Source organism: Populus alba, chromosome 16 (assembly GCF_005239225.2).
Source record: "Populus alba chromosome 16, ASM523922v2, whole genome shotgun sequence".
NCBI lineage: Eukaryota > Viridiplantae > Streptophyta > Magnoliopsida > Malpighiales > Salicaceae > Populus > Populus alba.
In genome coordinates, this window is record NC_133299.1 from 7,455,527 (window position 1) to 7,478,594 (window position 23,068).

Below are 23,068 nucleotides of genomic sequence, written 5' to 3' on the forward strand. Positions count from 1 at the left end.
TTTTAATGAAAAAGGAAAAAGCTTTAATCGAATGGTGTTCATGCTACAATTTGAGTCATTATATGTATTACAGACCTCCTCAAATTCCCTTAAATGCAAGTATGGATTTTCTAAGTCTAAGCCATGAAAAGATGGTAAAAGTTGAATAATGCCTGCCTTAAAATTAAAATGAGATGCATCAGGAGGGAAAACTATGCATGAGGGTGCACTTGTTCTTGTAGGATTCATGTGATCTCTAAGTGTTCTCATACGGTTATTCTCATTATTCTCATTATGAAGCGATTGATTATCTTCTTCGGCCATATTTTCTGAAAATGATGAGGATAGCCTACAAAGTCGACCACTTAATGTACGTGACCAAACTCTCATGCACTTGTAAGAAGAGAATAAAAGGAAGAGAAGAAAAGAGAAGAAAAAGAAACAAAAGAAAACAAAAGAAACAAAGTTAAATAAAATGAAAAGTGAAAAGAGAAAATAAAATAAATATTATAATTTATACAAGAATTTACCTCCCGGCAACGGCGCCAAAAAACTTGACACGACCAAAAGCTTGATGTCTTTTCCCAAGTGCAGGAGTGTCGAAGTAATAAATAACCCGGCAAGACCGGGGTCGAACCACAGAGAGGTTAATTGTATAAATTATAAATAACAAAACAACAACAACAACAATAATAATTACAATACTCAGTACGTGGCGTTGTTACACCTGAGAATGATCCAAAAGACCGGGTCACAGGTTTCCAGCCTATATACTGAGTTTATGAAAAGATCAAAGGGATATATTACAGAATGTAAATAACAACAATAACAATAATAATAATAACAATAGTAGTAGTAGTAGTAATAGAAGAAGATGAAGAAATTAATGAGAACTTTGAGTTGGAAGATTAATGTAAGGATTAACCAATGATAAAAACGAATGTCAAGGTTAGAGGATCCACTAACGGTACTTCAAACAAGTATAATATAAACTCTTATTACTCAATTGGAAATCACACATAAAGAAGGTTCCCATCAGATTATAAATTGTTAACATGATTACATTAGTTATCTTATTCGAATAAAGCTAATACTTGTAAATGTTGGCAGGCATTCATGATTATAACTTATGTTAACAACAAATCAAGTCCCTTTCATAGCTCAGGTGTCGGTTATACCATACAGTATGGGCTATGAAAGTACCAAGTATTTGTTGTACCAAGTGTTATACAACATAAATCTAGATTAACCATTTAACAAGAAAAGTATTAAAAGTGAACAAGATAACAAATATAAAACATGTTAGTATCCAACGTTAAGGTCCATGTTAAGTTTATATTATACTTATTCTTACACCATTAGTGTACCATTTTCACCTTGACATAATTAACTTAGTTAAACATAATGAAAGAAAGAAACATAAATGAACAAGGTAAGAACATAAATGAGAAAGAAGTTAACTAAGTAAAGGAAAGGAAATTAAGTGCATAAACTTGATATTAATGAAAGCAAAACATAAGCAATACAAAGAGAGAAAGCAAGAGCATGATCTTGATCTGGAAACCAAGATGCCTCAATACATGGTAAGTGCCTCCTTTTATAGGCCAAAATTTGGAACTATTGATTTGTTGACTAATTGAGAGTGGGTGGCCACATCTTGACTTTGGTGACAATCCTTATCTTCTTGTCTGAACAAAACGTCATTGCTAACATCATAATTTGCCCAGAATCCTCAGGAATGTTCTAGGAAATTGTCTCAGCTTTCCAACAAAAAAAAGATGAGGTCATTTGGACTTCTAGAACTCAAGATATGGGCTGAACACTAAATAGTGTCTGGGCTGCAAGACAGCTTCGGACTTCTTCGTTGTTCCTTCAATTTGGACTTCAAAACGGCCTTCTTAGATCTTGGGCTCCCCATGAAAGTTGTAGGCCTTTGTCTTACCTTTCCATCCATATAAAATGGACCTAAATCCGAGATCTAGAGCTCCAGATATGATCCAATTACCGAGCAATGTTCTGGTTTGGACTGCACCGGCATCTCTTTTCTAAGTTTGGCCATCTCTTTGTCCTTCCACTTTCAATACTTAAACTCATCAATCAATCCTTTTATTTATGTGATCGGCCTGCATTTAAGATGAGCATTTACCATAAATTAAGGTATCTTATAATATCAAAGTTGTTATTATAAAACATGCTTTAGTTAAGGAGTTATTGATACTTCAAGTGCAAAATGATGATATAAAACCTTGATAAACATGCACTTTTAAGTACTAATCACAACCTCACTTTGCTATTTATTTGGATTGTAAATATAGGGATTACTAATCTGTTGACCCGTGCTGTGTCATGTTTCCTAACACTTTTTTATCCCTTTAAAAAAAATATTTCAAAAATGTCAAAAAAAAAAGAGGCGAGAATCATGGGATTCCAACCTAAATGAGATTCCAACTAATCAATTGAAAAAAAGAAAGAAAAAACAATATATGCCAACCTAAATGAGTATGATAAACATGAGTTTAATTGCAAAAAAAATCTAATATAAAATGATAATATAGAAAAAATAATAATAATGAAAAAGATAAAAAAAAAGTTCTAGCAAACCAGATAAGCAAACTAAACTTTACGAACCAAATCATGCAAATGAGATAACCTAATAGAAAACAAATCAGAAAGAATTACGAAGTTTAATTCTAAAACAACCCGGTAGTTAAGGACAAGACATGACAATTAAATTAAAAAAAAAAAGCAATGCAAAAAAAAAAAACAACCAAGAAAATCTTGGCTAATTCATCAAACTCATGGTCTAAGTGATCATGAGATTGAGATAAAAAAATATAAAGGAAATTAAAGTAAATTATGAAGCATAACCTTGAAGAATAAAATTAATTTCCAACAAATCTAATAATATTAAAGAAATAAATCAAATTTTTTTTTTATCAATTTAAACAATTTTCCAATAAATTCAAGAAAGTACTACAAACAAAAAGAACTAAGATAACCCATGTCCTTTTAAAAATTAAAAAATAATAGAGCTCAATCTTCAATTGAATAAATTTTAAAAGATAAAACTAAAAAAACATGAGTTTAAAAAGAAAAAAAAATAAACAAACCTGGATGAACTTTCTAAACTTAAGTTAATATCTAAAACAAGCAACTCATAAAATTCTAGATCCAAACTCAATCAAGAAGCCTAATTTCAGCCAATTTAATATTGAATGATGAAATAAAAAAATAAATTTAAAAAACTTACCATAGTAAAACAAATAGTAATAAAAAGAATGAAAACCAAATTTGTTAGGGGAAGAAAACTTAAGGAGGATGGAATTGTAAAACAAAATCAATTTAATAATATATCTCAAATAAAACAAATAACAATTAAAAGAATGAAGACCAAATTTAAAAGTTAAAGTGTGGTGATACTGAATTTTTTTTTTTCAATTGTATAAATTATTTCAAATAAAAAAAAATACTAATAAAAGAAATAGGGACCAAATCTAATAGGGACCAAAAAAAAACATGAGTTTAATTGCAAAAAAAATCTATTATAAAAATGATAATATTGAAATAATAATAATAATAAAAAAGATAAAAAAAAGTTCTAGCAAACTAGGTAAGCAAACTAAACTTTACGAACCAAATCATGCAAATAAGATAACCTAATAGAAAACAAATCAGAAAGAATTACGACGTTTAATTCTAAAACAACCCGGTAGTTAAGGACAAGACATGACAATTAAATTAAAAAAAAAAAAAAAGCAATGCAAAAAAAAAAACAACCAAGAAAATCCAGGCTAATTCATCAAACTCATGGTCTAAGTGATCATGAGATTGAGATAAAAAAAATATAAAGGAAATTAAAGAAAATTATGTAGCATAACCTTGAAGAATAAAATTAATTTCCAACAAATCTAATAATATTAAAGAATGAAATCAAAATTTTTTTTTTTTTATCAATTTAAACAATTTGCCAATAAATTCAAGAAAGAACTACAAAAAAAAAAAGAACTAAGATAACCCATGTCATTTTAAAAATTAGTGAAAAAATTCTATAAAAAATAGAAATAATGGAGCTCAATCTTCAATTGAATAAATTTTAAAAGATAAAAACTAGAAAAAACATGAGTTTAAAAAAGAAAAAAAAAAACAAGCAAACCTGGATGAACCTCCTAAACTTAAGTTAATATCTAAAACAAGCAACTCATAAAATTCTAGATCCAAACTCAATCAAGAAGCCTAATTTCAGCCAATTTAATATTGAATGATGAAATAAAAAAATAAATTTAAAAACTTACCATAGTAAAAAAAATAGTAATAAAAAGAATGAAAACCAAATTTGTTAGGGGAAGAAAACTTAAGGAGGATGGAATTGTAAAACAAAATCAATTTAATAATATATCTCAAATAAAACAAATAACAATTCAAAGAATGATGACCAAATTTAAAAGTTAAAGTGGGGTGAGACTGAATTATTTTTTTCACTTGTATAAATTATTTCAAATAAAAAAATACTAATAAAAGAAATAGGGACCAAATCTAAAAGAATAAAAAACGAAAGGGCTTCTTTAAATGTTTTTAAGTGTAAAAACAAAATCAATTTAATAATATATCTCAAATAAAACAAAAAACAATTAAAAGAATGATGACCAAATTTAAAAGTTAAAAGTGGGGTGAGACTGGATTTGCTGTTTACTCGCTGACTTTGGGAGGTTTTGAACTTCGAGTTGATATTTGAAAGATTCAAAGATCCAACCTCACTTTGCTATTTATTTGGATTGCAAATATAGGGATTATTAATATGTTGACCCGTGCTTTGTCATGTTCCCTAACACTTTTTTATCCGTTTAAAATAAATATTTTAAAAAAGTTAAAAAAAAAAAGAGGCGAGAATCATGGGATTCCAACCTAAATGAGATTCCAACTAATCAATTGAAAAAAAAGAAAGAAAAAACAATGTATGCCAACCTAAATGAGTATGATAAACATGAGTTTAATTGCAAAAAAAAATCTAATATAAAATGATAATATTGAAAAAAATAATAGTAATAAAAAAGATAAAAAAAAGTTCTAGCATACCAGGTAAGCAAACTAAACTTTACGAACCAAATCATGCAAATAAGATAACCTAATAGAAAACAAATCAGAAAGAATTAGGAAGTTTAAGTCCAAAATTACCCAATACTGAAGGACAAGACATGACAATTAAATTAAAAAAAAAAAAGCAATAAAAAATTCTAACGTTGAAGAATAACGTTATGTAGCATAACGTTGAAGAATAAAATTGAAAAATAAAATTAATTTCCAACAAATCTAATAATATTAAAGAATGAAATCAAATTTTTTTTTTAATCAATTTAAACAATTTGCCAATAAATTCAAGAAAGAACTACAAAAAAAAAATGAACTAAGATAACCCATGTCATTTTAAAATTTAGTGAAAAATTCTATCAAAAATAAAAATAATGGAGCTCAATCTTCAATTGAATAAATTTTAAAAGATAAAACTAAAAAAACATGAGTTTAAAAAGAAAAAAAACAAGCAAACCTGGATGAACCTCGTAAACTTAAGTTAATATCTAAAACAAGCAACTCATAAAATTCTAGATCCAAACTCAATCAAGAAGCCTAATTTCAGCCAATTTAATATTGAAGGATGAAATAAAAAACTAAATTTAAAAACTTACCATAGTAAAAAAAAATAGTAATAAAAAGAATGAAAACCAAATTTGTTAGGGGAAGAAAACTTAAGGAGAATGGAATTGTAAAACAAAATCAATTTAATAATATATCTCAAATAAAACAAATAACAATTAAAAAAATGATGACCAAATTTAAAAGTTAAAGTGGGGTGAAACTGAATTTTTTTTTCAATTGTATAAATTATTTCAAATAAAAAAAATACTAATAAAAAAAATAGGGACCAAATCTAAAAGAATAAAAAACTAAAGGGCTTCTTTAAATGTTTTTAAGTGTAGCAAATAAAGCAAGGGGAGAGATAAAAGAAGGGGGGAAAAAAAGAAAAGGTCACCGAGAGCTAAACTAGACGATGTTTGGATACACATACTGCCTCATTGTGGAGATGATGTCGAGATGAATCAAATGTTGTGGTGGAAGGTGCTATTTAATCACTAGACGACCTTGCACACGCTACCCAAAAAGAACGAGAGTTATCCACTTGTTGGTGCGTGTCACACATATGCTAACATGTTTTTTTTAATAATATTTAATATTTAGTAAAATACAAAAATGTACTTGAGATAACTTGATATTAGCCATAAAACTAGGATGAAAATGCCCCTAGAAGATAGTTTTATTGATTTTGTTTTTAAGAACAATTGAGAAATTTTACTACACTGTAAAAATTGAAACGACTTAAAAAATCATTGGATTTAAGCTTGATTTTATTTTAAAGATAATCTAGGGATTATACCATGCAAAAAAAAGTTATAAAAGACTTTTCTACCCCACATAATTTAAAAAATAACAATTATGTTGTAGTGAAAAGATTATTTTGTCCCCAATCTTTAATTCAAAATTTTTATGATAAAAAGACAACGTGGTTATCCTTTTAATATCATCAACGTGGTTATAAAAAATAGTAGTTAAAATATATATTTTTTCTTGCTTTTATTTTACAAATAAACTTGTCATGTAAAGGCTAAATCGGCGAAGCCTCCTTTATAAGTTATATTTGAAATCCAATATTTGTTTTACTTTCGACTATATTTTTCATATAATTGTAAATACCCTCGATTTAAATAATCTTCAAATTAATTAATTATTTTTATTTTTTTAATAGATTTAATTTTAAATTTTGAAATAAAATGATATAATAACAACTAATGGATAAGGGATACGTTTGGGAATATAAAAAGGAGAAGATAAAATGAGAAAGGTGTAGAAGATTAGAGAATGGGGGAGATAAGAAGAATTCTTCATCTAAAAATTTAGTTTTTAAATTTAAATAAAAAACTAGTGGTCTATATGCTTTTTTCTTCTTTAAAGAGAGTAACCAATGCAAAACAAAAGGAAATCGAAATTAAAATTGAGAAAGTATGTGTATTAATTCTTAAATGATTTTAAGCTATGTGAAGGTTTGACCAATTTAGCCATTTATAGAAATATTTTTTTGATATGTTGCCATTAATGACCCTTGGACATTACAACTTAATCATTTGTAAAGTCTTAGAGCATGTGGGTCCTTTGCATTTACTATGGCACTCTCATTTTGTCAATTTAACTCTTAATATAGGATCATTTAAGTCTCTCTCTCTCTCTCTTCTTCTTCTTTTTTTTTTTAATTTGTTATTGAGATAAATGAATTCTTGAAAAGACTCTTCAAGAATTTCAAGTCCTAAAAGTGCATGAAAAATGTTGCCCAAGTACAATATTAGAAGAAAATTAAATAAAGTTTGCTAGACACAAAGTATGAAGAGTTGTCTATAACTTCTCCTCAAGTTCCACTTCCAAAATGTACACGTTTCTTTCAAAGCAGGGAGCATTCTAAAAGCAAATGATGATATTTATACAATGAATCTTTAGATTTTCTTGATTTCTATCTAAATTAAAAATGTATGAAATAAGTCTATTTCATAGAATATCTTTAAAGTAAAAATAGAATTCATTCTTTTTTTTTTTTCCTTTCCATTCATTTGTATTTCTTCTATTTTGCGATTTTTTAAATACTTCTTCAAGACCTTGAAGTGATTGTTTTTTATCTAACATAATGTAGGAAAGGATCTAGGTTGTCTTGGTAAATACTTCTATAAAATATTATATTTCTTATAGAAATATATTTGTTCAAAAAAGACCTAAGAAAATATTAATAAAAAATAAAAAGATTAATTGCAAAGAAAAAAGAAAACCAGTATTATTTATATACATGAGAATTACACGAGAACAAAAAGGGTTGGATTATTCTCTGTGGTGTACTACACAATCTCAACACCCCAATGTTTAAATAACTATCCTTCCTAAAATAAGTACTACATTTTCTTAATTCATTTCCTTATTATTATTCATTGCGTGGATTCTCCCCCACTCGGTCCTTTATAGGGACATTCATCACAGGTAAGTTCATACTCCAAGCATTAAGATTCTCCACTGTGATGGTCTCGCTGCCATTGTTGAACACGTACAAGTGAGCCTTTTCAGAGACTGCAATAGTTGGATAAACCCTAGATGAGATGGCAATTCTTCCTCCAGCTCCAAAACTCTCTATAACAGAGTGATCAATCTGGAAAGAAAGAGCAATAACCAAAAGTATGTTAAGATAGTTAAGTAAATGAGAACAAAACAAGAGCAAGTATTGTTTCAGACTAAGATAATTAAAGAACCATACCAAACTTCTGAGCGAAAGTTTCTTGTCGGTTAAATCAACATCAACAAATCCAGCAAAAGATGGTTTATACAGTCCTTTACCTAAGGAAGAGCTGTTTAAAGAAGCCATGTATACAGACCATGTTCAGTAGAGGTTGATACCAAAATTAGGATGAGAACATGTCTAGAGAAGAGAAGAGAAGAAAAGTTATAACACAAACCTTCTTGCATCAGAGCACAAGAGAACTTTATGCTTGTCTGCTGCTTTGAATACTTTAAAGAAGACAGGAGTGAATTCTTCAAGATTTTTTGAAGCTAATGTCAAGAGTCCGAATGGTCCAAGTCCACCAGGAGCTTTGGAACCCTTTTGGGCACATACATCAAGTGCATCAAGCTTAGCCCATTTTGGATCAAAAGGCTCAGCTTTGTCCAAGCTTGGGAAAGAAAAGGTTACATCAACATCAGCCTGTAAAATACATGCAGAGCAATTAATCAACAAAATCTTAGCTTAACTTCACTACCATTCAAAGTAAAAAAAAAAAAAAAAAAACATTGACTTGATATATTTTTTAAGTAATTGTTTCTTGGACTTAAATGTCCAATTTCTTTCTAAAAAGAAAAATATAAAGCAAACAAAGAAACAAACCTGAGCAACAGTGATGCCTTTAACTTGAGCATGATCACCTTGGTAGAGCTTTTGATTGCTCAGTTGAACATTGTGCCCTCTTAATTTCTCCAATTCTACAACGGGCCACTGCAGCAATTGCTTTCCACTTGGATCTAGCCATACCTTCCTAGGAATCAACTACAAAAATGCAATAAAAAAAACATAAAATGTTATTAACCAATAAAAATGACTTTTTAAAAGTTAACAATAAATTCCACCAAGTATTACCAGAATTCCTGCCCACCCTTTGTTCGTATCTTGTTGAACAGCATCAGACTCATTAGCCCAACCCCACAAAATCCTCCTATTTGTGCTTGGGTCAAAGAACGTCTTAGAAGCATAAAAGTTTCCATAATCTAACCTAAGACCAGCCCAACCATCAACTAAGCCCACATCAGGAAAATACTTTTCCTTTTTATTATCATAAGTACCAAGTGTATAGTACTCGTATCTTGTCAGGTCTAAGCTAACCTTCAATGCATGTTTCACATTTTGTCCATTAACCGAAGGATCCAACCCATTTTCACCGAATGATGAAACGGGGAAAAAATCTGGGCATTCCCACATACCTGTACCCTGAACTGAATGTAACGGGTGTTTGGTCTTGGCCCATTTCTTCAAGTCCCTACTCCTGTACAAATATGCAACCCCTACATGGTTCCTCCTGCTGCCTATCAAAATCCTCCAATGCCCATCAGCCCACCAAGCAGTGGTCGGATCACGGAACGCGCTACCGTTTACACTAACATCCGGGTTCAGTATCGGATTATCATCAGGCTTAACCCATTCACGAAGATATGGATCCGACAAGTTTGCGGGTACTGCATAGTTTTGGATCTGACTGTTATTTTTATCGGCAATACCCGTGTACAAGATAACAGGCTCACCATTTGGAAGGATTGTCGCTGAACCAGACCAACATCCATAGCTATCAAACCATTTAGAAGGGTAGATTGCAGGCTCAAGGGATTCCCAATTGATCAAATCCTTTGAAACGGAATGAGCCCAAACAATGTTACCCCACACTGCACCTTTGGGGTTGTATTGGTAGAATAGATGGTAGAGCCCCTTGTAGTACATAGGTGCTGCTCATACAAAAGGGCACACGTAAAACAATCAAAATCAGGATTAGGATTAATTCAAAATCTGTCTGAATATACTTGTTGAATTGGCCATGAAACCAATCAGGTTCTTGTTGAACTGGCTTACCATTTGGATCTATTGTCGATAAATTAACCCCAATCAATTTGAGCCGCACCCAAAAGCATCATTGGCCCAAGAAGGAGACAAAAATACAAAAGTTAGCCATCATTGTTGAAGTCAATTTTCACTCAAGCATTAATCAATGCACAAAATTTGAACAGAGCTAGTGAGGAGAGTTCCCAGCAAGTAAAAAATGGTACAACCTTTTTTAAAGGCAAACAAAAACATCAAAACCTCATGTCATGTCATTTAAAACAATAATCTGTCCTGGGAATGATTCATATAGGATTATCCCACCACATTCCCTAGTTTTCTTCATAAACGGACCCACCAATTTTATGCAGGGAATAAACACGATTACAAGGAAACAAAAAGACGTGGATTATATACATAATTAGGTTTTGCCTTCAATGTCAACCTTGGCGATATAAATCCCTACCTCTAATTAACCACTAACCTCATCTTTAATATCCAATTTTCAACCATCTTCTTGTCTAATATCCAAGGAGTTTTCATCTCATTCACAAAAACAGAGAGACATGAAAAAATATGGACACCTTAATCAATAGCTTTATCCCTACTAGCCTACCCCCGAATTTTATTAAATACATTTGAAAAAAATAATTAAATTAAAAATTCATGATAAGAAAATAAAGTAATAAGTAAATTTGAAATCTTGACTAACAATTAAAGTAATATATCTCTTTAAAAAAAATGCACGTGGTCAAATTTGAAATCTTGACTAACAATTAAAGCTTTATCCCTACTACACTTAGGAATCTAAACAAAAAGGTCATAAAAAAAGATTAAAAAGGCAACGTATATTATTTACTTTTTAAAGAAATATATTATGGGTATTACTATTTGCATTGTATGGGAGAAAGAAAGAAAGAAAGAAAAGAAGATGCTTATGTACCGTTGATCCAGTTCCTAAGAGGCTGAAAGTGATACCCGGTTCTATGGACTTGATTCACGTTCTCAACACTAAGAGTCTGCAACCGAGGATAAATCTTATGAGAAGCCTCGGCTCCATTGTTACTTAGCACAAAAAGCAAAGCAAACAAAGCAAGAACTGGGAGAGTGTGTGGCATAGCCATCATTGATATATGATTATCTTCCACGAGAGAAAACCAGGTATCACAAAGAGAGCAGAGAAGGAAGAGAGTTTTTTTTTTTTTTTTTGGAATGAATAATAACGAAAGAGCTAAGAATGAGAGTTTACGTGCTTGGAGAGTGGATATATATAGAGGTTTTCTAGGCTCTTATTAGAGACTGAAAAGGATAATTAAGAAGTCTCCAATTAGACGATGTTGACCTTTACAAATATTAGTTTGTGGATTTGCTATTTACTTGCTGACTTGGTGGATGTTTAGTTTTTATTTTGGGAGGTTTTGAACTTCGAGTTGATAGGTGAAAGATTCAAATATCCGTCCTCGCTTAGCTATTTACTTAGATATTGTAGACATGTTGTCGATTAGGAAGTAATATAAATAGTTACAAATGTCAAACATATGTTATATATTGTCGACGTGGGTAATCATCAAGTGCAGACTTGTGAGTCTCATAACTATACCAAATTTATATTAATTTAAATATAATAAACATCTTAGACCAAAGTTACCTAGACCTAGTAATCAAACCAGATCCATATACTTGGACCTAACAACAATGCTAGACCCAAACCACGCCTGGATTTGGTGACAATGACACATCCAAGCTCCTAGATCTGGCGATCACAACATATCCAAGGTGCCTGGGTTTGATGACAACACCACATCCAAGGCAGCTAACGCCACACCCAAGATGTCTAAGTCGGGCAACAACGATACACCTGCGTGCCTAGGTTTGACAAGGTGATGAAAAATCTCAAATGCATAGCTTAATAATAAGATTAATATGAAAATAATTTGGATATAAAATTATTAGTGGTATATATAATATTTATCCTAAAAAAATCTAATATTTATATTGTGGAGCTAAAAAGAATAAGGGATGAAAAATAATGTCCTAAACTTTCTTCTTTTTATTCTTTGCCCTGGTCAAGAAATTTATCTTTTTTTAGTTTAAAAGTAAAAGAAAAAAAAGCTAGGGTTATGAACATCGAGTTAATACTTGAAAGACTCAAATATAGGTCCTTGCTTTGCTATTTATTTAGAACTTTCTTTTTTCAGACGCATGTCACACAAGCACAAGACATGATTTGTAGAAAGTGTTTAAAAGTGTGATAATAATTGCTTTTTAAAGTATTTTTTGTTTAAAAAAAATTATTTTTGACATTAATATGTCAAAATGATTTGAAAACATAAAAAATATTAATTTTTTAAAAATAAAAAATAAAAAAAATCAATTTTTTTAAAAAATATTTTTAAAATGAAAAAAAAAACATTATAGGGAAGGTGAAGCAATCATGGTAAGCAGCTACTGTAGAGTGTGTACTCCGTGCTGATATTTATAGAGTGAATCGAAAAGGAGAAACTACGAAAGTGTTTTGTCCAATCGTAGTTAGTCTTATCTTCTCGTAATATTACGCTAACATTACGAGAAGATAAGACTAAGACTAGAGTGATCGGAAAAAAACAATTCAGTAGTTTCTCTTTTTCGATTCACTATAAATATCAGTACCGACTACACAACAGTAGATGCATCACCCTAGCTATTATATTTTTTGTGCCAGACAGGAAAAATAAAATAAAATGAAATGGGCGACCTGTTCCAGTTTGGGAGGAAAAAAAAAGAATTTCTTTGTGCTAATTTAAAAATATAGAACGTCACAAGATTTAGATTTAAGGATTTAAGTATTTTAGTTGCGTCATTTTCTTGTTATGTTTGGCGAAAATGTTTGTTTTTAAGGTGGTTTTTTTATAAAATCTTTTTAAAAATATATTATTTTTTAATATTCAAGAGTGTCATAAAAAATAAATTAAAAAATATTTTTTTAGTATTTAACTATGGTATAGAAAATGAGTGTTTTGATTTTTTTTTAAGTTTATATAAAATATTAAATGTAATTATTTGAACACTTATTAAAAAAAATGAGATATAAAAAGTGTAATGATAAGGAAAAAAGAATTTATTATATCATATATTTATATAGTTTTATAAAATGTAAGTACACATATAAAATAAATATTTTAAATATAATATTATACACGTTTTTTATGTTTAGATAACAATAAAAAGAAATTCTATTGGTATCATTGTCTTATTGTATTTATTTCTTTTTTGCCATGTAGTTAATTACCTAGATTTAGGATGTTGACGAGTGCCTTCTATTTGAAATTATGATAGTGGTTATGATTTAAAGTGTTTTTCGTATAGAAATATATAAAATTAATATTTTTTATTTTTTTAAAATTAACACATCAAAACGATCTAAAAAAAAATTATCAAAAATAAAATAAAATTTAAGGGAACATAGTTAAACTGCATTCCCAAACAATAAGAAGTTTTTTAATATAACTTTTCGCTTAAAAATATATTAAAGTGAGGTTTTTTTTTTTACATCACCACATCAAAACTATAAAAAAATACCATAAAAAAAGATCAATTTAATATTTTTATAAATAAAAAATATTTTAAAAAAAAACTAAAATTAAGAGAAGAAGTTACGATAAATACCACCATTAATTCCTATAATCTTTGTCAGCAGCCAACCAATCATCACTTGCTGATTGGTATTATATTACATAAGTGTGAGCAAATCTCACCTTCACTAGCTAGGATTACATTTTTGATCTAGTCATAGGCTAGGAAGGACATTATCTTGAATTTTCTCTGGTCTCATAATTTTCTCAACGTAAAAACAAAAAAAGAAGAAGGAGGATGACTTGAGACAGATTAAGACCATGTCCTCAGAACCTTGCTTCAGCTTGTAGCTTGACCTCTATCTTGCATCAATTATGATCAATTTTTAATTCTCAGTTCAATTATGTAGTACGAGAATGACGCTCAACATTATAAAAATAGAAACGATACCTGTAGAATATTAATTATAGAATCCAATTATTGTAAAAACATGCTGACAGTGCTAGAGGTTTTTTAATACAAAAGTGTTAGGAGCATTTAGATTTTTATTGTTTTATTAAGTGATTATACCCCACAAAAATGTGATTGTATCCAACTCTCTTACGAGATTGCTGGTCATTTCATATCCGAGTCAGATTATTTTTTTGCTTACTGGAAAACAAATAATTGTATAATGATTATTAGAATTCCTTTTTATATTAATATATATTTTTTTAAATAAATAGATTTCTGGGACATGTATATTCAAACAAACTTCAAGCACCCAAAACAAATATATAAAAAAATGAACAATTTGAAAATAAGATAAAAAAAAAAATATATCTTTTTAATTAAACCTTCTTCATATTAATACATTCCTTTTCTCCGTGACATTTCTCAACCAAAATAAATGTTTCATGAATAATAGTTTATAATAACCATAAAAGAAAGTTTTAATAAAAATAAATGATATTTGGTAATTTTAACACGAAAAATAAAAAAAGAATATAAGATACCTTTTTGGGATCTTTTTTTTTTATCACCAAACCATCTTTTATGATTCATTTGACAAAAAGAAAATTGACAAAAAGATAATTGTCAATTGAATAAAAGTAAAATAAAATCATGATAATTATAAGGACTTTTCATCTTCATAGAGTATTTACGATGGAAAAAAGAAGAGTCGGTATAGCAAATTCACACATAAAAATCAGCGAAATGATGAGAGGTAACATTCAAGTCAATTAACTTGGCTAAGCTGAAAGGAAGGCTGTTATCTTTCCATTTATTTCTCTTGACATGCATGGCCGCATGGACATTGCGAATCCAGTTAAGAGCTTTGTAGTATTCAATATTCATTATCAATTTCCCACTACAGGATTTATTAATTAATTCCATCAGATTCAAGATCATTCACCCCCTGCACAGAATCCATTTTAAAAACTTCATGGAGTTTTCTTTTGTGGTTGGATATAGAGCCCTCATGTACGTGTTATTGAAAAATGTTCATAGGTTTAAGCATATGTTAGCCTAGAGCCATCCTTCAATCCACGTGGAGAAAAAGAAACATGCCAGAGCATGGAAAACACCTTCTTTTCTTCCATGCCAAACATGGAAAACAACGATCTCCAGCAAAAGAAACTAAAACAAAGACAATATTTGAAGGCAACTTGAACTGAAAGAGAGAAAGGCAAGTCGGTATGGACTCTTGTTATAGACATACTCATCTTCTTACAATTTTTTAATTTACTGAAACTAAGTAGAGGTGATGGAGACCCCCGAGCAACTGAAGAGATGTAATGGTACGATACCAAATTTTTTGCAGATCTAGCGTAGGCACTGGTGTGCAAAGCTCTTTATTCTGCTCCCACGTAAGTTTTCTCCATTTTTTTACGAGAAAATGTAATTCTAGAAAGAGGATTCCAGGTCTGCTTTTCTATATAAGCCAATGCTTTCAATCATCTCAGAGCGTTTTGCTCTGATGGTCTCTTGGGTTGCAAGCTTGAGAGAGCAGAATTATACCCTAGTGACTGACTGCACCCTTTCTGTCCATTTTTCTAACTCACACGCAGCAAGCATTCTACATTCTTTCCACTCCAACCAAATAAATTGAAAGAGAACTTCTCAGATTCATGACTAGTCATTTTGAGATGACAGCATGCCATGTTTACCCCTAAAACCTCTCTCGGTAGGAAGCTTCATTAAAAAACAGCATCATTTTGCCTCCGTAAGAAAAAAGGAAGAGAGAGAACAAAACTCAGTGGCTATTCATCCACGTCCGTTAGCACTAACATAAAGAAAAGGGGTCTCAAAACACGCACCCATGAAAAAACTCGAAATACCCTTCCTAATCACCCATCCAACCAACAGCCCCAGAGCCAAAATTGCACACGCACTATTACAATCCATAATAAAAACACAACAGAACACAATAAAATAAAAGGATAAAAATAGTAGATGAAAGAAAAGCATTGTTGAAACATCATTTTCGAATCTTCTAGCAAGGACAACATGCATATATATATATATATATATATGAAAGTAACACCAATCAAAGATACAAAAATGATTCTGCAACCTCTCTCTCATTCTCTCGTCGTAAATGCATTTATAAAAATAGAACCAATCAAAGTAGGGAATAGAACCAAAATAGGAGCTCTACCGACGTTTTCTGCTTTAACTACAACATTGAAACAAGAATTTGTTGTGAGAAAGTACAATATAAAACATAAATAAAATATAACTTGAGGCAAATATTATTTCAAAAAATAATATTTAAACACAAGGTTATTTTCTAGAACTCCACAAGTTTTCTTCTAAAAAGAGGGTTACAAAACCAGTTAGATCAAGATCGAAATAAAATACCAGCAAGCCTTGCAAACACAAAAATAATATTATGGTTTTTTCAAATGTAACAAACGAATGTGAAGTAGAGGAAAAACAGAATTGTAAAGAGAAGTTTTCTCTTGTGTATTGAATAATAAAGCTCGTCGAAATATATACAGCAGGCAAAGAATATTCTAACTAACTTATCCCATGCAATATTAATGCTACCCTTTATGTATAGTGCTTTACAGATGCAATTAAAGAATAAATAACAGAGTAACAGAATTCAGGTAACCATGCCATCCTTCTCTGCTATGACGTGGTGTATTGATGAGTCATCCTCTAATACCCCCCCGCAAGATGGAGAGTAAAAATTTACGATGCCCATCTTGGATAAATGAAAATTGAGAACAGAGGATGATAGAGCCTTTGTCATGATATCAGCAAGTTGATTAGAGCTGGAGATATAACGAGTGCAGACGTGGCCAGCCTGAATCTGATCTCGAATAAGATGGCAGTCGAGTTCAATGTGTTTAGTCCTCTCATGGAATACTGGATTTGCCGCAATATGGATAGCCGCTTGGTTGTCACAGTGTAAGAAAACTGGTTGTAGATGTTGGACATGGAGTGCAGACAGAATGTATTTCAGCCAGGATAATTCAGTGCAGGTGACAGCCATGGAACGGTATTCGGCCTCTGCCGAAGACTTAGAGACCACTGATTGTTTCTTAGATTTCCATGAGATCAAGGAAGAGCCAAGAAAAATACAGTAGCCACTAATAGAACGTCTGGTATCAGGGCAAGAAGCCCAATCAGAATCGCAATAAGCCTCAAGATGTAAAGAGGAAGAACTGGAAAATAAAAGCCCCTGACCTGGTGCACCCTTAAGGTAACAAAGAACTTTGTGAGCTGCATGTAAATGTGCATCAGTAGGATTAGCCATGAATTGGCTCAAATTGTTGACACTATAACAAATATCAGGCCGAGAGACTGTAAGATAAAGGAGCCTGCCAATAAGACGTCGGTAAATACTGGGATCAGATAAGGGAGTGCCTGTGGTCTGAATAAGGTTGAGATTTTGTTGCATTGGAACCTTAGCAGGGGTGCTGCCTAAGGTGCCAGAATCTGCAAGAATATCCAATGTATATTTCCGTTGGCAAATATAAATGCCTTTGGAGGATCTTGCAACCTCTATGCCGAGAAAGTAGCGTAAAGGGCCAAGGTCCTTGATCTGAAAATGCTTGTGAAAAATGGATTTCAATTCTTGCACAACAGTAATGTCACTACTTGCAACCAGTATATCGTCGACATAAACAAGAATAACAACAAAAGTGCCATTAATGTCACGGGTGAAAAGGCTATAATCAGCCTTGGATTGAGAGAAACCTGCAACAAAAAGAACATTAGAAAATTTGGAATACCATTGCCTTGAAGCTTGTTTGAGACCATACAAGCTTTTGAGCAATTTACAGACTTGAGTAGGGTATCCTTTGGTGTAGCCAGGAGGTTTATTCATGTAGATATCTTCATGCAAGTCCCCATGCAAAAACGCATTATTTACATCGAATTGATGTAAATGCCAACCTTTAACTGAGGCAGTAGCTAAGAGACACCTCACGGTAACCAACTTAGCCACAGGAGAAAAAGTCTCTTGATAATCCACTCCCTCAAGTTGGGTGAAACCGCGAGCCACAAGTCTTGCTTTAAGACGTTCAACACTCCCATCAGAATGATACTTAATTTTATAAACATATTTGCAATCAATGGGAACTTTTCCAGGAGGTAAATCCGTAATCTGCCAAGTGTGATTGGCCTCCAAGGCTGCTAATTCAGTGTCCATGGCTTTACACCATCCAGGGTCTTTAAGAGCTTGCTTATATGTTCTTGGTTCAATATGAGTGGAAATAGTAGTTGAAAAAACTTTATAAGAAGGAGAAAAATACTGGTAAGAAATAGTATTATGAAGGGGGGAAGCAGTACCTGAAGGGGAACATAACAGCTGGTCCAACGGTGGGATAGGAGGAGTTAGAGCAGTCTGATGACAATGGTAATCCTGCAGGTACTCAGGAGCGCGCCGAGTTCTGGTTGGCCTGCGAGAAGGGGAAACTAAAGTAGAGGGAGAAGGTAAGGGAGTATGAGGTAATTCAGGTGAAGGATGTAAAGACTGTGGTGGGGAAGGAGGAGAACTCGGAGCTAAAAAATATGGAGAGGAAGACTGGGAATTAGTAATGACAGGTGAGGGAGTAATGGTGGGGAGTAATGGAGGAGATGATGGTAGAGTAGGAATAAAGAGGGAAGGTGAAACAGAAGGTGAAAAATGAGGATGGAAGGGAAAAATAAATTCATGAAAATGAACATCACGGGATAAAAAAATGTGATCAGTTTATATATCAAGTAATTTATATGCTTTAACCCCAAAAGGATAGCCTAAAAACACACATGCTCTGCCTCTAGGATCAAACTTCTTACGCCCTTGTGACAAGGTAGAGGCATAGGCAAGGCAACCAAAAACTCTCAAGTGTTTGTATTGAGGAGGAGTGTGGAAGAGATATTCATAGGGTGTTTTGTTATGAAGAAGAGGGGTAGGAGTTCGATTAATAAGGTAGGTTGCTGTGAGAACACAGTCAGTCCAATATTGGGGAGGAAGGTGCGATTGAAACATTAAGGCACGGGCAATATTCATTATATGTTGATGTTTTCTCTCAACCCTGCCATTTTGTTGGGGTGTGTCGACACAACTCTTTTGGTGAATGATGCCCTTAGCTTGAAAAAAATCTGTCATGCGAAACTCAGCTCCATTATCAGTTCTAATGGTTTTGATTTTAGTGTGAAATTGAGTTTCAATTAAACTGTAAAAGGCCATAAAACAAGACCTGGTATCAGATTTATTTCTAAGCATATAAACCCATGTTGTCCGAGAGTGGTCATCAACAATTGTAAGAAAGAAACGTGAACCATCCACTGCAATAACTGAGTTAGGACCCCATATATCACAGTGGACAAGATCAAATTTATGTAAGGCAGAATGTGTAGAAGTTGGAAAAGAAACACGTCGCTGCTTAGCCAAAGGACAAATGGAACATGGTATTGGATTATGAAATGTTTGATTATGTGTGATATTGGGATCAGTGATTAAAGCTAATCTAGAAAGGGAAATGTGTCCTAAACGATAATGCCATAAATCACATAAGGAAGTAGTGTGAGTAGCGGAAGCAGAAGGAAATGAAGGTGAAGGATGGAGATGAGGCAATGCATCAACCAAAGCAGAGGGTGACACCCGAGACCTGAGAAGGTGATACAGACCAGTTCTAACTTCACCCATCCCAATCGTTGTCCATGATGTTAAGTCCTGAAAAAAACAAGCATTAGATAGAAAAATGAGACAACAAGAATGATGTTGAGTAAGTTGCTTGGCAGAAAGCAAGTTGAAGTTAAAGGAAGGCACACACAAAACATGGTGTAAGACAAGATGCTTAGATAATCTTACGACACCAATGTGAGTAACAGGAACATCTTGGCCATTTGGAAGTTTAACTTGGTAGGAAACAGTGGCTGTGATAGACGTAAAAAGGGAGGTACAACAGATCATATGATCTGTGGCACCAGTGTCAATAATCCAAGGTGAGATGTGTGTGTGAGAAGATGAGTGTGTGCGTGTACTGAAGCAAGTAGCCATACCAGAAACACGAGAGTTGCTGACATGAGGATTGGGAGTGGAAGAAGATGGTTGTGTAACAGATAGTGAAGCCATGGCTGAACTAGTCTCCTTGGAATGCAAAAGAGAAAGTAATTGTTGGTATTGACTCCTGGTAAGCATCATTGATTCAGTTGAATCTTCCTCATGATCATCATCTGAGAGTGCTCGGGATTGAGTAACAGTTGCTGCAATACCTTTACTATTATTTCTTGTATAAAGTTTGTGACCAGGTGGGTAGCCATGCAATTTATAACATTTGTCCGCAATATGGCCAGTCATATTACAATGAGTGCATTGTGGTGGATCAGCATTTCCAACCTTGAAACAGTTTTCAAGAGAAGGACCAGGAAGCTTGCAATAAGAACAGTATGGGCGATTAGTTTTCTGGGAAGTAGACCTGGAGAAATTTTTGCTAGAGGTAAAAATTGGTTTGGCCATCATTGCCATAAGGTCAGGGGTTTTGATAGAAGGAATCATCAAATGTTGTCGTTCTTGTTGTTGGATCATGGAGAACACACGGTTAAGGGATGGGACAGGATCAAGTAGCATGATCTGATCTCTACTGTTTGAGTATGCATCAGATAAACCCATAAGGAATTGAATGACACAATCACGGTCATAACGATCATGAAGGATTTTTAATTTTCCACACAAACAATCGGGAAGAGGGTCATAGATAGCAAGTTCATCCCATAATGTTTTGAGGTGACCAAAATAGGTACTGATGTTATCTTGGTTTTGAGATAAGCTGGCTAAATCACGTTTAAGTTGGAAGATTCGAGGGCCATTTTGGTGAGTAAAACGATCTCTGAGTTCCAGCCATAATACTCTTGAATCCTCAACTAAAACAAGGCTGGATTTGACAGAAGGACTTACAGAATTTTGTAGCCATGAAACAACCAAGTCGTTGCATCTCTCCCAAGCTTCAAAAAGAGGATCTGAGATAACAGTAGGTTTAGACAATGTACCATTAACAAAAGCAAGTTTGTTCTTCGCGCGAAGAGCTCGAGAAATCGCACGAGACCAACTGACATAATTATCAGCAGTTAAGAGTTCAGAAACAAGAGCAGCAGCTGGATTATCACCATTCTCAATTCGAAATGGATTGAAAGGATCAGAAAAATTAAGATATTTGTTTGTGGGGTTTGTATCATTGAAAGACTGAGAATCAGTTTCTTTAGGAGCGTTGGCCATTGATCGGCTGCTCTGATACCATGTAACAAACGAATGTGAAGTAGAGGAAAAACAGAATTGTAAAGAGAAGTTTTCTCTTGTGTATTGAATAATACAGCTCGTCGAAATATATACAGCAGGCAAAGAATATTCTAACTAACTTATCCCATGCAATATTAATGCTACCCTTTATGTATAGTGCTTTACAGATGCAATTAAAGAATAAATAACAGAGTAACAGAATTCAGGTAACCATGCCATCCTTCTCTGCTGTGACGTGGTGTATTGATGAGTCATCCTCTAATACAACAGAACACAATAAAATAAAAGGATAAAAATAGTAGATGAAAGAAAAGCATTGTTGAAACATCATTTTCGAATCTTCTAGCAAGGACAACATGCATATATATATATATATATATATATATATATATATATATATATATATATGAAAGTAACACCAATCAAAGATACAAAAATGATTCTGCAACCTCTCTCTAATTCTCTCGTCGTAAATGCATTTATAAAAAATAGAACCAATCAAAGTAGGGAATAGAACCAAAATAGGAGCTCTACCGACGTTTTCTGCTTTAACTACAACATTGAAACAAGAATTTGTTGTGAGAAAGTACAATATAAAAACATAAATAAAATATAACTTGAGGCAAATATTATTTCAAAAAATAATATTTAAACACAAGGTTATTTTCTAGAACTCCACAAGTTTTCTTCTAAAAAGAGGGTTACAAAACCAGTTAGATCAAGATCGAAATAAAATACCAGCAAGCCTTGCAAACACAAAAATAATATTATGGTTTTTTTCAGCATATTTTTACTGTAAGAGTGCTTGGTATATATATGTTGCTAACATGTAATAGCTATGCAAAAAATAAATTAGAAAATTAAAGAGCTTTTACAATAGTTAGAAAAATAAAATAGATGTTAGGGAATTAAAGAATTGTAGCTCTTCAAAAAGTTTTAAAATAAAAGAGTTGCCAGGATTTTGTGAGTTGAGAGTATTAAAATGACTTAAGTAATGTCTTAGTCAACCTTTTCTATTTATATATATGTTGTAGTACACGACAGTAATTATAGGAATCACAACATTGGAATAATTCTACATTAATTTCTATACATATATATATATGATATGCCCCCTTAATTCGAGGGTGGAGGATCGACTCGAAGCTTGTAACGAAAAACAGTAAAAGTAGCAGCAAATTGTTGCTTAATGAAGATATTTGCAAGTTAATCCCAAGAGGAGATAAAATGAATTTGAATTTCTTTCTTTGCAACTCAATCTTGTACAAAGTGATAATCCACCTTAACATGATTAGTACGAGCATAGAAAATAGGATTCGCTAAAAGATAAGTGGCGCCAAGGTTATCACACCAAATGTTAGGAGCAGAGACAAAGGGAACCTGCAGATCTGTTAACAAATATTAAAGTCAAATAACCTCAGCAGTACCGTCTGCTAAGGCTTTATATTCAGCCTTAGTAGAGGAGCGAGCAACTGTGCGTTGCTTGCCAGATTTCCATGAGATTGGTGTCTGACCAAAAAGATAAGGTAACCACCCATAGATTGCAATCATCAATACTACCAGCCCAATCTGCATCTGTAAAACCCTATAGAGAAAAGGAAGAGCCTTGAGTGATATGGAAACCATAAGATGTTGTACCTTAAGGTAGCGTATAATATGTT

The 23,068-nt window shown here is 32.3% G+C and overlaps 2 protein-coding genes across 4 annotated transcripts in view; both read right to left on the bottom strand.

Annotated features, from left to right (window-relative positions):
• Positions 1-7,821: 7,821 nt before the first annotated feature.
• Positions 7,822-11,378, bottom strand: LOC118063115 (beta-fructofuranosidase, insoluble isoenzyme 1). 3 transcript variants are annotated; one of them, XM_035077044.2, is made up of 7 exons: positions 11,082-11,378; positions 10,172-10,180; positions 9,191-10,047; positions 8,942-9,100; positions 8,517-8,761; positions 8,318-8,408; positions 7,822-8,212 (listed from the first exon to the last, which is right to left on the bottom strand). In XM_035077044.2, the coding sequence occupies exons 1-7, from the start codon at positions 11,263-11,265 to the stop codon at positions 7,991-7,993; spliced, it is 1,767 nt and encodes a 588-aa protein (XP_034932935.1). In that variant the 5' UTR covers positions 11,266-11,378; the 3' UTR covers positions 7,822-7,990. The 3 variants fall into 3 exon arrangements, with proteins under 3 accessions (XP_034932935.1, XP_073261275.1, XP_073261274.1); XM_073405174.1 differs by lacking the exon at positions 11,082-11,378 and having other exon boundaries at positions 7,822-8,133; positions 10,172-11,046; XM_073405173.1 differs by lacking the exon at positions 11,082-11,378 and having other exon boundaries at positions 7,822-8,193; positions 10,172-11,046.
• A 5,403-nt stretch (positions 11,379-16,781) lies between these two features.
• LOC140954735 (uncharacterized) overlaps positions 16,782-23,068 on the bottom strand; it is a 33,958-nt gene continuing 27,671 nt past the window's right edge. Inside the window, exons 4-9 of the mRNA XM_073405416.1 lie at positions 22,824-22,916; positions 22,689-22,787; positions 20,174-21,398; positions 19,983-20,047; positions 19,369-19,844; positions 16,782-18,585 (exon numbers count right to left, since the gene is read on the bottom strand). Coding sequence (XP_073261517.1) covers positions 16,782-18,585; positions 19,369-19,844; positions 19,983-20,047; positions 20,174-21,398; positions 22,689-22,787; positions 22,824-22,916 — 3,762 coding nt within the window. The remainder of the gene's footprint in view (positions 18,586-19,368; positions 19,845-19,982; positions 20,048-20,173; positions 21,399-22,688; positions 22,788-22,823; positions 22,917-23,068) is intronic.

Bases quoted from the DNA above. Each gene is read 5' to 3' on its own strand.
- LOC118063115 (XM_035077044.2), bottom strand. From the start codon at position 11,265: ATGATGGCTATGCCACACACTCTCCCAGTTCTTGCTTTGTTTGCTTTG. The intron at 8,409-8,516 runs GTTTGTGTTATA...TTCTTTAAACAG, and splicing joins TTGTGCTCTGATGCAAGAAG to CTCTTCCTTAGGTAAAGGAC. The intron at 8,213-8,317 runs GTATGGTTCTTT...CTTTCTTTCCAG, and splicing joins AACTTTCGCTCAGAAGTTTG to ATTGATCACTCTGTTATAGA.